The sequence below is a fragment of the Sphaeroforma arctica genome (genome assembly GCF_001186125.1).
Source record: "Sphaeroforma arctica JP610 unplaced genomic scaffold supercont1.608, whole genome shotgun sequence".
NCBI classification, from domain to species: Eukaryota; class Ichthyosporea; order Ichthyophonida; genus Sphaeroforma; species Sphaeroforma arctica.
In genome coordinates this window covers 26,353-38,125 of record NW_014039950.1, presented here as the reverse complement: position 1 = coordinate 38,125, position 11,773 = coordinate 26,353, and the positions used below count along the sequence as shown (strand labels likewise).

General features: G+C 48.0%; 2 protein-coding genes across 2 annotated transcripts in view; one reads left to right on the top strand and one right to left on the bottom strand.

Moving 5' to 3' along the window:
- Positions 1 to 293: 293 nt before the first annotated feature.
- SARC_07568 (hypothetical protein) lies at positions 294 to 8,051 on the top strand (the record flags this gene model as incomplete). Its single annotated transcript, XM_014298486.1, has 2 exons — positions 294 to 393; positions 595 to 8,051. The coding sequence occupies 2 exons, from the start codon at positions 294 to 296 to the stop codon at positions 7,773 to 7,775; spliced, it is 7,281 nt and encodes a 2,426-aa protein (XP_014153961.1). The 3' UTR covers positions 7,776 to 8,051.
- A 1,254-nt stretch (positions 8,052 to 9,305) lies between these two features.
- Positions 9,306 to 11,773, bottom strand: part of SARC_07567 (hypothetical protein) — an 8,675-nt gene continuing 6,207 nt past the window's right edge. The window contains exons 7-10 of the mRNA XM_014298485.1: positions 10,909 to 11,036; positions 10,228 to 10,326; positions 9,813 to 9,930; positions 9,306 to 9,475 (exon numbers count right to left, since the gene is read on the bottom strand). Of these exons, the coding sequence (XP_014153960.1) occupies positions 9,360 to 9,475; positions 9,813 to 9,930; positions 10,228 to 10,326; positions 10,909 to 11,036 (461 nt within the window). The 3' untranslated portion in view covers positions 9,306 to 9,359. The remainder of the gene's footprint in view (positions 9,476 to 9,812; positions 9,931 to 10,227; positions 10,327 to 10,908; positions 11,037 to 11,773) is intronic.

Below are 11,773 nucleotides of genomic sequence, written 5' to 3'. Positions count from 1 at the left end.
TATATATATATATATATATATATATATAAATACATATAATATATAAGTATGTATTCGAATATATTTTTATGTTTACATAAAAGGAATGTTCCTTGTTAATCTATATATACATATATGTAAGAGTCAAATTGCCAGAAATATTTTTGTAATTCTTTTAATTTAGACGTTCAAAGTTAGAAATCGTTAAAAATACGGCCGTTACACTGTTTTATATTTCGTGAAGTAATATTCCACGTCCTGCACAGGCGGTCATTTTGGTTCTGGATGCTCATTTTTAAGCATCCAAATTCTATATGAATCAGGACCATGATTGGCGAGAACTATTACATTATCAAGACTGCCCCTCGGAAACTCAGGATGCTGTCGGTGATCAGGATGACCGGCACCCCTCAGGTCTGTTTTCTAAGTTGTGCTTCTTCATTTTTTTTTTTGGTCTTCGTCGATAGAGAGGGTGAATCTAGTTTCTTATTTAAACCGTCTGCCGCATCACGGGTTCTTGGAGATTCTGTCAAATCAACTTATGAAAAGATTTTAGTCATTAATCGGATGTTCATATTTCTGTCCTATTTCTTAATCACTCAACATTCAAAACAGATGACAATCCGGTGGAAAATTTGTCAAACTCTATCAATGCAGCAGCAAGTAAAATAAAGCCAGGGGAGGAACGAGTCGTAGATGTCGACAATAGTCCGCAACAGACCGAAACTGCCCATCGGGATGTCACACAAGTGAGTCGACAACATGACCAGTCCAGTAGTGTCGAGCTGAAGATGGCGGAGCGTACCAAAGAAAAAGTAGCACACAACATTGGTAAGTCGCAGGATACAGAAAATAGATCTGACGGCAAAGAGAAGGAGCATACATCAGAGAACCACAATATGTTACAGAGGGAGGAAGAACATGTGGCGGCTAAACCGGATTACTCTATCGCCGGAGAACATACAGAGAAGAATCTCGATACTGTAGAGGACACATCATCACCGACTGCTATAGGCGAGGAGGTGATAGGTGTGACCGAAAAGTCTGCACAGCAGGTATTTGGTGATGCTGGAAGTGTATATCTGTCAGTCGACGTGCAGTGCACTGGGCAACCTGGTCTTGTGGACGACAAGAAATTTGGCGGCAAATCTAATGCTCCTGAGGCATCGCCCGAAGGTGTTAAGGCGGAACTCGATGGCGAGATTAAGAGCGCAGAGAAAAAGATAAAGAGCCAAGAGAATGCGCACGGGACTAGCACAGGGGCAGGGCTTAGAAGTCAGCTGTTGCCGACATCCATGCAGAAGGCTGCGGTAACGGAGTGTTCGCTGGAGCCAGAGAACGAGCAAAGTGACCAGAGTATGCCAAATGGAGCGGGCAAGCCCGAATTTGAAAGCGTACGAGACCATAGTGATCAGGGTAAGATTAATCTTGATTTCAAAGAGGCCATGCTGCAAAGGGATTCCCTTTTGAAATTGCAGGATATTGACAAATTGCATAGTATAGAGGATAATTCGGCGGAGCATTCTGACCACGCGCAAAGAGGAAATGAAATCAATGTGCGTGTTTCAAATTTATTGAGCACACGTGGGAGCCTTAAAATTGATCGAAAATCACTGAGTACGGAGGGAGGACAGTCCGAGCAGATCAAACGAGAGTATGTCGAAGATAACACACAATACGACAAGACTGAGAAGCCACTCGAATCACACATAGGTCAACTCTCGACCCAAATTTCAAAATTGGGTCCAAAGGAGCAGATTGCAGAAAGACAGTCTTCAGAGAGGAAGCGAGCGCTCAGCGATACTCTGGCTGAGGAATCACACAAGATGCAAAAGGGGGACTCTCAGCAAGGCACACAGAATACACAGGATATGGTCGATGCGAAGGCATTACAAGTGATCAGCCTTGAAAAGTGCAGGAGTCAGGATACGGTTGATTTTAGCAATGCCGCGCGTGTTCAGAGCTACAGTGCGGAGCATAGTCCGGATCGTATGCACTTGGGATCAATGAGGCGACAAGAGCCGACCTACAAGACATCTAGTAGTATCGAAAGATTAAAGGCTCTAGATGCACTTCAGGATATAGAGAACGCGCAAGATGTCGCGCGCAATGAGGGGCCAGGAAAGTCGTATCGCACACAGGAGCCGATTCGTTCTACACACCGAGCAGCTGCCAGGGAAGCATGGCAAGATACGGATCATGGACGCTCCAAGCAGATCCACGATAGCATGCACAAACTACGGGAAGTCGAGAGAATGCATAGTATAGAGCGGATACATGAGATGCGGTCTGCCAATTCAATACCGTCGGATATGGATCATAAAGGTGACAAAAGTGCAAAATCTATACTAAGCGGGAGGGAGAAATACGGAGGCGGAACGCAAAGTAGAGGACAGTATGACATAGAAGAGGTAAGGTCCCAGATGTATGGCATTAGACAAATGCAGGTCACGGAGCCAATGCATGCTTTAAAAACAGCCCGCGCGTCGGAGAAAATGCAGAGATTTGACAATGCACACGGTGCGCTAAAGCCGAAAAATATATTTGACGCGAGGGCAATCACCGAACTCGTACTGAACGAGCGAGATTCAGAACGGCCACACTCGGCAAAAAGATCCGGAGAGGCCGCAGACAACTCGCGCAGACTTGAGAAACCTTCGGTGTCAGATGGATACCGTCCGAGTGACCTGGAGAGAGTACTAGGGGCCGACAAGCTACGGGACTTTGAGGAAATGCAGAACATTGAAAACCTGCCGGTTCCGGAGAAAACGTCACACGGAAACGCAAACAAGGATTGGCTGCGAGATTCGGAAAGGGCCCGAGTTGGCGAAGATTACCGGGGCTTCGAGCGAGTTTTCGGCCCGTCTAGTGCACACTATGGCGGGAAAGGGTCGCGTTTCGATAGTAGGCCTTACAGAGATGAGGTACACGGCACCGAGAGAGAACATGCTATGGAGCGACAGCAAGATTACGGGACGTTGCAGATGGCGAGTAGAGGCGGTATTCAGGAGGTCGATAGAAATTCCTCGGACGGCCTGCAGGATTCTGCGAAGACAGCTCTTGTGCTGGACATTTTACGGCGACGCGAGATGGAGAGACTAGATCCGGAGGGAACACACGGCAGGTCGGATGTACCACGTACAGAACCAATGAATACCATCCCTGCTGACACGAGAATGAGATGGAACGAGGAGCGTTGGCGAGACGTTGAGAAGGCATCCAGAATGCAGCATGTGCGCGACGAAGAAGTACGATCGCAACAGATGAAGCGCACACCACGAGACAGCGAAGCGATACGTCAGGTGAATATGTTGCAGTGTATACAGAAAATGCACGAGATGGAGGGCATGCAAGACATCGAGAAAGAGGACACAAAGGGCCGTCGCGAGGCGACTGTCGGTCAAAAACCATCGAGTATTAGCGATGCGCGTGTGAAGAAGAAAGCGAAAAAGGACGAGAGTACGGCGAAAGCGACCGCTGGGGCTGGCAACGGCAAGGCTGGGAGGGGCGCCATTCTCTCGTTGAACGGAGCGAAGCCCTTTACTCTGAAGAAAAACCAGAACACTAATACAATGGGAGCGGGCCTGAACAAAGGCAAACCGCCTATGGACACCAAATTGATACCATCCACCGCCTCGGCTTCAACATTGGAAGCAAGTAATGCCGTGTCACCGAACCTTCCGAAGATCAGTAAGCCTTTCCCCGACCGGTCTGTGAGCAACTCAACCGTTCCCCTTGAACCAGAGGACTTTGTTCTGCGCAAAGAAAGCTGGGAGGTGGAACAGGATTTACTCGAGCAGGCTGAGGCACCCACCGCGGTTATCACACCCAAACACCCAGCCCTGGGCAAGAAGAAGAGCAAACCCCGCAAGAAGAATATCTCCAAGTCAATGCGGGACTTGAGCGAAAGGAAAGCCTCAGGCACTTTAGGCTCGGGCGAGGCTGGCAAGAAACGTACCGTCTCGGCCAAGGGTCGAAGTGTATCGGCGCTAGACCCGATGGTCCCAAAGATATTGTCACCCCAGGTGACGACAAAAAGGACCCAATCAAATGAGGAGATGCAGAAACTGCTCTACCCGGCAGGCGATAAGATGCAGAAACTGCTCTACCCGGCAGGCGATAAGATGCAGAATATCATGGAAGGCCGGAAAAGTCATGTAGTACGGCAGAGCGGAGACTGGGAGTACGAGCTAGAGATGGACGGGCACGTGCGAGTGGCCCGACTCCCGGGAACGAGTTCTGCTGGCGAACAAAGACTGCAGAGGACAATATATGGCAGCGCAGAGGAAATGGCACGCGAACTCGTACCTCAGTCTCAGTCACGCGAACACGTACCTGAGTCTCAGTCACGCGAACACGTCGAGTCGCACAACAGCTTGGGTGCGGGCCCGGATGGCTCGCTGAGGAGGGAGCAGAAATCCGACATGTCCCAGTACAATCCAGAAATTGATCACATACTCGGTGACCGGTATGAAGAAGTGCAGGACAGCAGTAGGCAGAATCAGGTGAACTGCCCGCCGTTTACTTTCGTCAGAAAGGTGTCACCCCCGATGTCACCGCCATTAGCACGTATCGCGGACAAAGGTTGGTCTTTTCTGGATTACGATCCATCTAATCGAGAGCGCGGCACGAAGCTGGCTGACCAGACGGCATCGAACACAAAGTCGGAACGGACTCCAAGTCCACCATTGTTATCAGCTCATCAACCTCGTGCCTTAACCACGTCTCCGCATATGGCAGCCTCGCTAATGGCTGCGAAGGGCGAGGATGCTATGGATAGGCAGGGGGGAAAGTTCCACAGAGATCGCGAACGCCATCTCGCCGGTGAGCAGATGGGCAGGGGAAACATGACTGGGAGCCACCGGATGCATAGCCGGGAGCGTGGCCGGTCACCGACCGTAACCTCGCCGTGTGCCACCAAGTACAGCCATAACAGAGGCGATGGGCAGAGAAGACCTCAGTCACCGTATCAGCGAGAGCTCAAGCAGCAGCATTACGATCGGGTGAATAGACCAGAGTATTATCCCGGCCAAGTTGAACGGAATCGTTCGCCACTCGGCGATCGCATAGTCGGCTCTCCGCGAGACATGGGTGTCCTGGCGAGTAGCAAGTACAGTGCCTTGGACTCGGGCATGAGAGGAGTGGACTCAAATGTGAACACAATTAGAGGAGGTGGAGGAAAATCCGGGAGTACTGAGCGAGGAGTGGAGGGTGCGGCACAGTTGGTTGCAAAAGGCCATCGCAAACCGTGGGAGCCTCGCAGTACTGTTCGGCACGTCTCGGTTGGCAGCCTTCCCCAAAAAAGATCACATTCGCCTCAGTTCGTTCTCGGTAACAGGATCCGAGAGCCTTTTGTGAGGCGCTCGATTTCTGCCAAGGACACGACCAGCAATTGGGCGAAGCAACACAACGAGTTCAAGCACGGCGACGCGAGCGATGCTTTCATGGGTGGTATGAAAGGGTATCCTGGGGATGGCGTATACGATCGCGTGCAAGCACGTGTTGACCGACTGCAAGGATGGGGAGAGGACCGTACAGGAGACCGTATGAACGATCGCGAACGTCTTGACGAGGCGCCGTATCGACATGGTGGCATGCGAGAACTGGACAGTTATCCAGACAGCAGACTGAACCAATCGTTGTTCGATGGGGGCAGGGATGGAGGAAAGTCATACACGGGACGCGATGACGAGTATCCTAGGAATGAAGAGATGTATGCGAGGCGTGGTGAGGATGCTCTTCCTCGAGGTGTTGATTTCTATTTAGACAGAGATATGCACGCTAACCAGCAAGCGCACCTGACCGCACGGCAAGCGCCGAATCGCCGCAAGTTCGAGCCACAAGCGAAACCGGTGGAAGTGATGACTCTGGCACCGGGCATCCGAAGAGAGGAATCGATCTACAATCCGTTTGAGAACACGCGTGGCAAGTTAGAGCCTGAGGAGAGATATACCCATAAGGTGCACGCTGGTGCTGGGTTTGACCCGCACTCTGTCCGCGAGCGCGCCCTGGGTGGTATGTCGGCTGGTGACAAATACGCTGCGACACGCGAGACCACGGAGAGTAGCAAATATGCAGAGCTAGACATCTACGATGCTAAGGTGCCAACACATCCACACCCACCCGGTGCTCGTGAACCAGCCAGCAGAATCGCTGGCAGGCGAGATGATGATATTGACGCCATGCACGGCAGTATGCGTGACGATGTGCGGGGGGAGATGCGTGGGAATGGGCTTGGCTTCCATCATTCCGACCCTGCAGACAGAGGCGGTCGGCTGGATACGGCCGACGGGGATGAGTTCGACCGCGACCGTGCCAACAAGTCTTTTGCGAGGGTTGGCGAGCTTGGCGAGGAGAGAGCATTTCTCCCACCACGCAGGCCGCATTCCACATCTCCCAGACAACCGTATAAGCAGGGGCGGTTGAGCCCCAACGAGCTGTATAGCGATGCGGAGTCACGCCAAGAGAGGCAACGGAGCCTGCGCGAGCTCGAGTACCAGCGAAGGCAGGAGATAGAACTTTTGCGCCAAGAGACTAAAATGCGACAGCTGGATATTTTGCGACGAGAACGCGAGCTGCAGGAGATGAGTAGACTGCACCAGCAGCAAGATGCCCAAGATTTGCGACAGGCGAGTCGGTCGCAAATAGATGGTTTTCGCTCGCGCGTGGACAGGGAAGACCTTGTGAATGAGCGAACTGCAGGGAAATTCGTGGAGAAAGATGAAGGTCCCCGGCTTATAAACGACGAAGCTTATCGACGCCACCAGGAGGTATATCGCAGGCAAGAGGACGAGAGGCAGATGGGTAGTAGTGGTGCCGCATACCAGGACATGATTGACGAGGATCAGCGACGCGGACCGCACAACAACTCGGAGTCACAGAAACTGGGCAAGGCATTACCACAGCGTGCGAGTACGCCGGGAAATGCGGGCGAAGCTGGGAATGTGAATGGGACTGCGATGGCCAATGGGGGGGCTCAGGGGCAAGTGAAGAATGGTGCGGGGAATTCGAACCCTGATGGCACGGATCATCTGACCGGGGAGAGACGATGGCTGGGGGAGCGAAGACAAGATGCATCACACCAGCAGCGAGGTGGCTCGTCTCAACTGCAACCCACATTAAGCAGACCACCACACCCGCAAGGAATCACATCGGCGCAAACAAAGGCCGCCGGATCAGCGAATGCACAGTCACTCTCTGATCGAGAGAAGGCGAGACTCCAGAACTTCGCTATGTTTGACAAGCACATGGCTAAAGGGCCAGTCATGTTCAAGGCGACAGACAGTAACATGCCATCGCGTCGCGGCACCGAGACAACAGTAGCAGACAGTCCCCGTGTAAGTGCTTACCGTGGTAGTCCGAAGGAACCTGTGCTGAAACGAGAAGTTTTGCAGAAGAGTGACAGTTGCGTCTGCCAATGGGACGAATGTGGGCTGCGTTGCCGTTCCGGGAGTGCCCTTCTGCAGCACATCTGGCAGCACATCAACAATTCACGCGCAATCTCTATGCGCAACGGAGAGGGTGTCCATCCGTGCTTCTGGCATGGTTGCAGGGAGAGGTTCAATACCACATCGGCCTTGAGTAAGCATGTATCCATCCATGTAATGCAATTCGACATGGATGAGAAAGACAATGCTGAGCACACGCAGATGAGTGGGGCTAAGAATGGGTATGCGTTGCAGTGCGCATGGTCTGGTTGTGGAAAGGTTTGCCGGTCGGCCATCGCATTGACACAGCATACCGCGATGCACCTGGCAGATGCAGGTATAGCTCCAAAGAGTGTTAGTCAGAACTAGTCTTCAGGTTAGCGTAAGTCTATGTACATATGTATATATGTATATATATATATTTATATATCTATATATACATACATACATACATACATTTATTCATACATACATATTCTATATATATATATATGTATATATATATCATGTGTATGTTTATATGTATTGTATATATTCTTTTGGAAAGCCAGAGTATCCAGATGTGAAATGACAAAAGCTTCTGCAAAGCAGCCAGTACGTAGATGCTTAAATACAAATCGATATATTCAAAGGATCAAGATATTTTTTTCAGTATACATGCGATAATTTTTGGATTATTTAGTAGATGTCGATGTGGTTCGTATCAACGATGCGTGCTTTCTGTATATTTTCAGTTTATTGCCTATCTGAGACGTGTGCTCCTTGCATATATCGACGGAACAAGTCTGTGTTATCATTTATACAATACTGCAAACGAAGGAAATCGTCCATCTGCTCTACAATATACTTAAATGTTTGTCATTAAAGATGGCTATTAGATTCCAAAGTTTTACAACAGTCTGCAGATTGGTCGATAGTCCAAATCTTTTACAATTACGGCGCAATATATTTTTGGCTTTTTGTCCTCAAAACTAACGGAAAGCACAAACAATGGTAAGATCTTCAATCCCAAGGTTCATTTTGGATTGTGCTGTAGTGTTGTGCGAACGGCCTTCGCTCAAAATTTCAAGGGCGTGTACTGGGTTGCCGAAATGGCATATTGCGATCCGCGAAAGCGTTGGGGGACAGGCATGCATTGTATACAGTTTACAAAAAAAAGTACAATAACAATACTTTAACGAGCTACATATGCACTGCAAATCCCTATGAACTGCAAATACATGATTTTGACTGTGAGATACGCTACTGCTGGATTTAATCGTCGTGCATTGATTCGAGTCCGACCTCTTGAAGTTCCAAAGCAAAATGAATGAGTATAGCGGATAGGTAGGCGATAGGTCGATGCAGATCACCGTTGCTGCGAAAGGATCCAACCAAAACCTTCATTGGACGCTGAATATCAACGAAGCTCCGCTGATAACAATAGATGAAATTTATACTGAGAGCAACAATAAAGTCTTCAAGTGCGCGATTTCGTTTTGATTCGGACTGCATATTGCGGCGAAACCCATAGGTCCGTGGAAATATATTTGCCGAAACGTATAGGGACAACAGGTGAAATAATATATCTAACGTGGTGAGATTCGCAACGCAACCGACAGCCAGGTACAGCCCCACCCATTAGTTATGAATTCAGTAATGACAGCAATTAAATATTCATCCAGTCGTGAACCAAATGTGACTGAGAGATATGCTTGTTACATCCATTGATATAGTGCTCATTCAGCACATTTTTTTAGCATATTCGGATTAGCCAGCAACTCCCGCTGAAAGCCGTGAAACCTGAAGCTAGTTCATCACTCCTGGATTAGATATTGCGCTAACCTGCATCATCATGTCGTACTAATTGAACGATATCCAATAAACACTTTATGAGTTCTCTTGTGATAATATAGAGGTGGCAAGGCGGTTTTATTGATACGTATTACACTCAGAATAGTTTATTTGCAGCTGTTATTGCTGAGCGCAGCCGGCATCAGCATCGGCCCTCTCCATTTCACTTATTAAGTCTTTGAGCCTTTCAATTTCGGAAAGCATACGATCGGTTTGCTCAACTCTGGTATCGGCATCTGGACAAAACATCGCATTACAGGCTAGTTTTTAGGCGATTGATAATCTGCCACTCCTCATGAAGTATAACATTGCTTAAAAAAGTAGTGACCAGCAACATACACCTAAAAAGATAATCGGAAACACCCTGATTGTAAATAATCGAGCAACAATTCAACTTGCGTACAAAAGCTTTACAGGCATCCAAATTAGGGCAAAGAATACATTGCACAATCATCGTGTCATGCTGAAGTAATTTTAAGCCATCATTGAAAAGTATTAATTTGAACACGAGACTGTCCAAATTCGATGCAGTAACTTTGACATGGAAAAGATCCGATCGCATGTGACTCTTACCCCTTGTGCCCATGCTGTCCAAGGCTTGAACTATCGCCGAATTTGAGTTGGCACCACCGTCTACTTTCCTCGAGCAGAGCAGGATAAGTGCTCTCAGCTGCTCCATACAGGTATATAGCTGGTATCGTAGAGAGAGTGAGAGAGAGAAAGAGAGGTGATAGGGACATTTGTGACAGCGCCAAGTAGCATATAGGGATAAAGGTACCATGGTTCAAAAGGGTCGCACACTTGGGTGGATCAACTATTTTGCGAGCTTGGACTGATGCGGCTGACAACAATAACAAGCGCGCAGCGCGCAAAAAACATGCATGCGATGAAGAATACAACAGTTGTTGTGCGGCATGCCTGTAGGTGAACAGACTTAGTTTACAACCTTTTGGTGGCTGGCCTACTATTGTGCATATCTCAGACTTACTTTTTCATCCTCCTCTTCTCGCCTGTTCTCCAGGTGCTGTCTTTTCTCTTCAAATTCCCGCGATTGTTCATCCAGTGAGACCTGGCAGTGTTTCTCCCACTAAATTGCAGACATTAACAGCAACCGGAGTGAGTGCAACACTATCAGAGAAAACGTTAACAATTCGTTAGGTTACAATTCAAAATGACGCTATGTCTGCAATAATGAATGGTGGGTGCATTCTGACCCCATAACTATCACCGAAAAATGAACATAAAATCGAGCGTGTAGTCAAGTTACATTCTGAAGTGACCAACTGCGCACGGCAATGATGCGAGTCACCCGTATGCAATCACATCAATATCGGATATGTTGGTTCCGATCCAGCACATAGGAAGCTGAGGGGTTGGCTATGCATTGAACAGAAGACGACTACACTATACCTGTCGAACTAGGTACCGTATTAAAGGACACCACATAGTACAAGTCGGTCATAGAAAACGCTGAAAAGGACCTCCCGATGTGGTTCGAGCAGGCATATTAATTTATACCCGTGTGTATACTTTATTGGACACGATTCAATCTACTGCACATTCTCTCTCATCGTTACAAATGCAATTTGAGAAGTTTGTTGCAGGTCTGTCGAAACAGAAGGTATTTGCGTAATACACAAATATCTTGGACCATCACGGGCGCACATACCGCATCAATGGCATCGACGTGTTCGTTGTGCTGTATCCTCATCTCACCCAGCAGTTTCTTGAGGTCAGCCATCTCTGCAAGCTCCTCTTCGTATTTTTTATTCTGATCGCGGAGCTCTTCTACTTGCGCTGTTCATTGCACAGGCACATACAGAAGACGTGGGCACATCATATCAATGGAAACATAAGTTTTATACACTTTACACACAATTATCATAGAATTTCGCATGTGATTTATGTTTGCTCCACTCACTGCGCGCAGTATAGCCATTTACGGAAGATAAAACAGAGACTGGTGTGGCCAGTGTACGCGCAAGACATGAGAAATGCAGTGCGTGATCCGTATTCAATAATCTGACAGGCAAGCCTAAACTATCAACAAAAAAGTAGCGTCCGTTAGTAACCTAGCTACGTAGTTGTCATGTGTGCTATACGCTTACACATGAAGATACGTTTTTGAATGAGGGCAGTCACAAAGAAAACAACAAGTGCAAACCCATTCACAGGCGTATTGCACCCAACTACATATACTATATATTCAAAGTCCAGTACGTTTGCATATAAAACACATGGATATGTCTATACAAAATGGACAAAATTGTACACCTGTGTATACACACAAATGTATATAACAATCTACACACACATATATATATACACACGCGCATACGCGCACACAGACACACAGGCATACACACAGACACACAGACAGACACAGACACAGACACAGACACAGACACAGACACAGACACATACGCACACACACACAACACAACACACACACACACATACATACGATATATATATCATATATATATATACTATAACCTATTATACTTACTATAATCTAACCTTATATATATTAC